This window comes from Halichoeres trimaculatus, unplaced genomic scaffold, assembly GCF_033239565.1.
Source record: "Halichoeres trimaculatus isolate MK-OKI-2021-1 unplaced genomic scaffold, fHalTri1.1 fHalTri1_scaffold_10, whole genome shotgun sequence".
Taxonomy (NCBI): Eukaryota; Metazoa; Chordata; class Actinopteri; order Labriformes; family Labridae; genus Halichoeres; species Halichoeres trimaculatus.
In genome coordinates this window covers 38,494,900-38,499,939 of record NW_027437187.1, presented here as the reverse complement: position 1 = coordinate 38,499,939, position 5,040 = coordinate 38,494,900, and the positions used below count along the sequence as shown (strand labels likewise).

At 56.2% G+C, this 5,040-nt stretch overlaps 1 protein-coding gene across 1 annotated transcript in view; it reads left to right on the top strand.

Moving 5' to 3' along the window:
• LOC141796018 (uncharacterized) overlaps positions 1–3,950 on the top strand; it is a 37,083-nt gene extending 33,133 nt beyond the window's left edge. Inside the window, exons 11-12 of the mRNA XM_074676878.1 lie at positions 3,584–3,679; positions 3,777–3,950. Of these exons, the coding sequence (XP_074532979.1) occupies positions 3,584–3,679; positions 3,777–3,925 (245 nt within the window). The 3' untranslated portion in view covers positions 3,926–3,950. The remainder of the gene's footprint in view (positions 1–3,583; positions 3,680–3,776) is intronic.
• The last annotated feature ends 1,090 nt before the right edge of the window (positions 3,951–5,040 follow it).

Genomic DNA, 5,040 nt, shown 5'->3' with positions numbered 1-5,040 from the left:
TCTGTGTCCTCTCTGTGTCCTCTGTCCTCTGTGTCCTCTGTGTCCTCTCTGTGTCCTCTGTGTCCATTCTGTGTCCTCTGTCCTCTGTGTCCTCTGTGTCCTTCGGTCCTCTCTCTGTCCTCTGTGACCTCTGTGTCCTCTGTGTTCTCTCTGTGTCCTCTGTGTCCTCTGTCCTCTGTGTCCTCTCTGTGTCCTCTGTGTCCTCTGTGTCCTCTCTGTGTCCTCTGTGTCCTCTGTGTCCTCTCTGTGTCCTCTGTCCTCTGTGTCCTCTCTGTGTCCTCTCTGTCCTCTGTGTCCTCTCTGTGTCCTCTGTGTCCTCTGTGTCCTCTGTGTCCTCTGTCCTCTGTGTCCTCTGTGTCCTCTGTGTCCTCTGTGTCCTCTGTCCTCTCTGTCCTCTGTGTCCTCTGTGTCCTCTGTCCTCTCTGTCCTCTTTGTCCTCTGTGTCCTCTGTGTCCTCTGTCCTCTCTGTCCTCTCTGTCCTCTGTGTCCTCTGTGTCCTCTGTGTTCTCTCTGTGTCCTCTGTGTTCTCTCTGTGTCCTCTGTGTCCTCTGTCCTCTGTGTCCTCTCTGTGTCCTCTGTGTCCTCTCTGTGTCCTCTGTCCTCTGTGTCCTCTCTGTATCCTCTCTGTGTCCTCTGTCCTCTGTGTCCTCTCTGTGTCCTCTGTGTCCTCTTTGTCCTCTGTGTCCTCTGTGTCCTCTGTCCTCTGTGTCCTCTGTGTCCTCTGTCCTCTCTGTCCTCTGTGTCCTCTGTGTCCTCTGTGTCCTCTGTCCTCTGTGTCCTCTGTGTCCTCTGTCCTCTCTGTCCTCTGTGTCCTCTGTGTCCTCTGTGTCCTCTGTCCTCTGTCCTCTGTGTCCTCTGTGTCCTCTGTATCCTCTGTGTCCTCTGTGTCCTCTGTGTCCTCTGTGTCCTCTCTGTGTCCTCTGTGTCCTCTGTGTCCTCTCTGTGTCCTCTGTGTCCTCTGTGTCCTCTGTGTCCTCTCTGTGTCCTCCGTGTCCTCTCTGTGTCCTCTGTCCTCTGTGTCCTCTCTGTGTCCTCTGTGTCCTCTGTGTCCTCTGTGTCCTCTGTGTCCTCTGTTCTCTGTGTCCTCTCTGTGTCCTCTGTGTCCTCTGTGACCTCTCTGTGTCCTCTGTGTCCTCTCTGTGTCCTCTGTGCCCATTCTCTGTCCTGTGTGTCCGCTCTGTGTCCTCTGTGTCCTCTCTGTGTCCTCTGTCCTCTGTGTCCTCTGTGTCCTCTCTGTGTCCTCTGTGTCCATTCTGTGTCCTCTGTCCTCTGTGTCCTCTGTGTCCTTCGGTCCTCTCTCTGTCCTCTGTGACCTCTGTGTCCTCTGTGTTCTCTCTGTGTCCTCTGTGTCCTCTGTGTCCTCTGTGTCCTCTCTGTGTCCTCTGTGTCCTCTGTGTCCTCTCTGTGTCCTCTGTGTCCTCTGTGTCCTCTCTGTGTCCTCTGTCCTCTGTGTCCTCTCTGTGTCCTCTCTGTCCTCTGTGTCCTCTCTGTGTCCTCTGTGTCCTCTGTGTCCTCTGTGTCCTCTGTCCTCTGTGTCCTCTGTGTCCTCTGTGTCCTCTGTGTCCTCTGTCCTCTCTGTCCTCTGTGTCCTCTGTGTCCTCTGTCCTCTCTGTCCTCTTTGTCCTCTGTGTCCTCTGTGTCCTCTGTCCTCTCTGTCCTCTCTGTCCTCTGTGTCCTCTGTGTCCTCTGTGTTCTCTCTGTGTCCTCTGTGTTCTCTCTGTGTCCTCTGTGTCCTCTGTCCTCTGTGTCCTCTCTGTGTCCTCTGTGTCCTCTCTGTGTCCTCTGTCCTCTGTGTCCTCTCTGTATCCTCTCTGTGTCCTCTGTCCTCTGTGTCCTCTCTGTGTCCTCTGTGTCCTCTTTGTCCTCTGTGTCCTCTGTGTCCTCTGTCCTCTGTGTCCTCTGTGTCCTCTGTCCTCTCTGTCCTCTGTGTCCTCTGTGTCCTCTGTGTCCTCTGTCCTCTGTGTCCTCTGTGTCCTCTGTCCTCTCTGTCCTCTGTGTCCTCTGTGTCCTCTGTGTCCTCTGTCCTCTGTCCTCTGTGTCCTCTGTGTCCTCTGTATCCTCTGTGTCCTCTGTGTCCTCTGTGTCCTCTGTGTCCTCTCTGTGTCCTCTGTGTCCTCTGTGTCCTCTCTGTGTCCTCTGTGTCCTCTGTGTCCTCTGTGTCCTCTGTGTCCTCTCTGTGTCCTCCGTGTCCTCTCTGTGTCCTCTGTCCTCTGTGTCCTCTCTGTGTCCTCTGTGTCCTCTGTGTCCTCTGTGTCCTCTCTGTGTCCTCTGTGTCGTCTGTGTCCTCTCTGTCCTCTGTCCTCTGTGTCCTCTGTGTCGTCTGTGTCCTCTCTGTGTCCTCTGTCCTCTGTGTCCTCTGTGTCCTCTCTGTGTCCTCTGTGTCCTCTCTGTGTCCTCTGTCCTCTGTGTCCTCTGTTCTCTGTGTCCTCTCTGTGTCCTCTGTGTCCTCTGTGACCTCTCTGTGTCCTCTGTGTCCTCTGTGTCCTCTGTCCTCTCTGTCCTCTGTGTCCTCTGTGTCCTCTGTGTCCTCTGTCCTCTGTCCTCTGTGTCCTCTGTGACCTCTGTGTCCTCTGTCCTCTCTGTCCTCTGTGTCCTCTGTGTCCTCTGTGTCCTCTGTCCTCTCTGTCCTCTGTGTCCTCTGTGTCCTCTGTGTCCTCTGTCCTCTGTCCTCTGTGTCCTCTGTGTCCTCTGTCCTCTCTGTCCTCTGTGTCCTCTGTGTCCTCTGTGTCCTCTCTGTCTCCTCTCTGTGTCCTCTGTGTCCTCTGTGTCCTCTCTGTGTCCTCTGTGTCCTCTCTGTGTCCTCTGTCCTCTGTGTCCTCTCTGTGTCCTCCCTGTGTCCTCTGTGTCGTCTGTGTCCTCTCTGTGTTCTCTGTCCTCTGTGTCCTCTGTGTCCTCTGTGTCCTCTCTGTGTTCTCTATGTCCTCTCTGTGTCCTCTGTGTCCTCTGTGTCCTCTCTGTGTCCTCTGTGTCCTCTGTGTCCTCTCTGTGTCCTCTGTCCTCTGTGTCTTCTGTGTCCTCTGTGTCCTCTCTGTGTCCTCTGTGTCCTCTGTGTCCTCTGTGTCCTCTCTGTGTCCTCTGTGTTGTCTGTGTCCTCTCTGAGTTCTCTGTCCTCTGTGTCCTCTGTGTCCTCTGTGTCCTCTGTGTCCTCTCTGTGTTCTCTATGTCCTCTCTGTGTCCTCTGTGTCCTCTGTCCTCTGTGTCCTCTCTGTGTCCTCTGTGTCCTCTGTGTCCTCTGTGTCCTCTGTGTCCTCTCTGTGTCCTCTGTGTCCTCTGTGTCCTCTCTGTGTCCTCTCTGTCCTCTGTGTCCTCTGTGTCCTCTCTGTGTCCTCTGTGTCCTCTCTGTGTCCTCTGTGTTGTCTGTGTCCTCTCTGTGTTCTCTGTCCTCTGTGTCCTCTGTGTCCTCTGTGTCCTCTGTGTCCTCTGTGTCCTCTCTGTGTCCTCTGTGTCCTCTGTCCTCTGTGTCCTCTCTGTGTCCTCTGTGTCCTCTGTGTCCTCTGTGTCCTCTCTGTGTCCTCTGTCCTCTGTGTCCTCTCTGTGTCCTCTGTGTCCTCTGTGTCCTCTGTGTCCTCCTTGTCCCCGTCAGAAGCCAAACCTGGACTCAGGGACTACCACGGGAAGACGGCGGTCCACTACTGGAGCGGCTGCACGGACGTCTTCACCAAGCAGGACGCCAGCTCAGGTCAGCTGATCGTCTGTGGTGCCGCTCTGAGAGAGTCCAGCTGTGGACGTGGCTGCAGTTCCTCGCGCTAACACCAGGTGTGCTGTTGTGTCCTCAGGTGGGAGGTTTTCTCGGGGCAGGTGGACTCAGCGTTACACTCTGCCCTCGCTGCTGCTGTCACGCTCTCGCAGTCAGGGTCAGCTCAACGTGGAGCTCAACGCGCTGCCTCAGGCCACGCCACACGACACCTTCGAGCTCCAGCTGTGACGCCGTCTGATAGACGCCGTCTGACGGACGCTGTCTGACGGACGCCGTCTGACGGACACCGCCGTCTGACGGACACCGCCGTCTGACGGACACCGTCTGACGGACGCCACCTGATAGACGCTTTCTGACCGACACTGAGCAGCAGACATTCAGAGCTGACTGTGTCTCCAGCAGGGGGCGCCCTCTGAGCTGATGGCGTTCTGTGACTCAGAGCTGACTGTGTCTGATGTTTGGAGCGTGAAGAGCAAAAATAAAAGCTTCGTTTTAGAAACCGTCTGTGGTCTTTATCAACCCCCCCCTCTGTCTCTCTGTCTCGTAAACGTCTCGTTACCCCCCCCAGAGCTCGTTACCTCCTCCATCAGGCGGGGGAGGGGGGGGGGCACGTTAGCTCTAATAACTAACAATCACTTCCCTTAATGAGCTCATTAGCAGAGCACGCCGCCGCCGATCAGGGCGGAGCCACCATGTGTGACTGAAGCCGCTGAGCAAACACCGCGCTGGGGCTGATGGGAAAACAGAATCCATCACTGGGAGGAGCTCAGTCCCAGAAACCACCTCAGGATCCAGTCCCCCAGACCAGCTTCATCCTCTGAGCGCCTCCTCTGAGCGCCTCCTCTGAGCACCTCCTCTGAGCGCCTCCTCCGAGCGCCTCCTCCGAGCGCCTCCTCCGAGCGCCTCCTCCGAGCGCCTCCTCCGAGCACCTCCTCTGAGCGCCTCCTCCGAGCACCTCCTCTGAGCGCCTCCTCTGAGCACCTCCTCTGAGCGCCTCCTCTGAGCGCCTCCTCTGAGCGCCTCCTCTGAGGAGCTTAGCTCTGTAATTAAATCATTAGCACTGACTCCTCGCCTCCTGTTTTTCTGTTTGAACAGCAAATGAAGATTTCTGCGTCTCCTCACGGAGCTCAGGGAGTCATCAGGAGGCCGTCAGCTGGATTATCAGGGGGGGCGGCTTTAGACCTCATTACAGTCCACTGAGCTGAGACCACAGGACGGGATTAGACCAGGATCAACACAGGTCCCCAGAGACCACCACAGGAGGAGGAGCAGGAGGAGGAGGAGGAGGAGAAAGGAGCAGGAAGAGGTGGAGAAAGGAGCAGGAGAAGAGGGAGGAGAAAGGA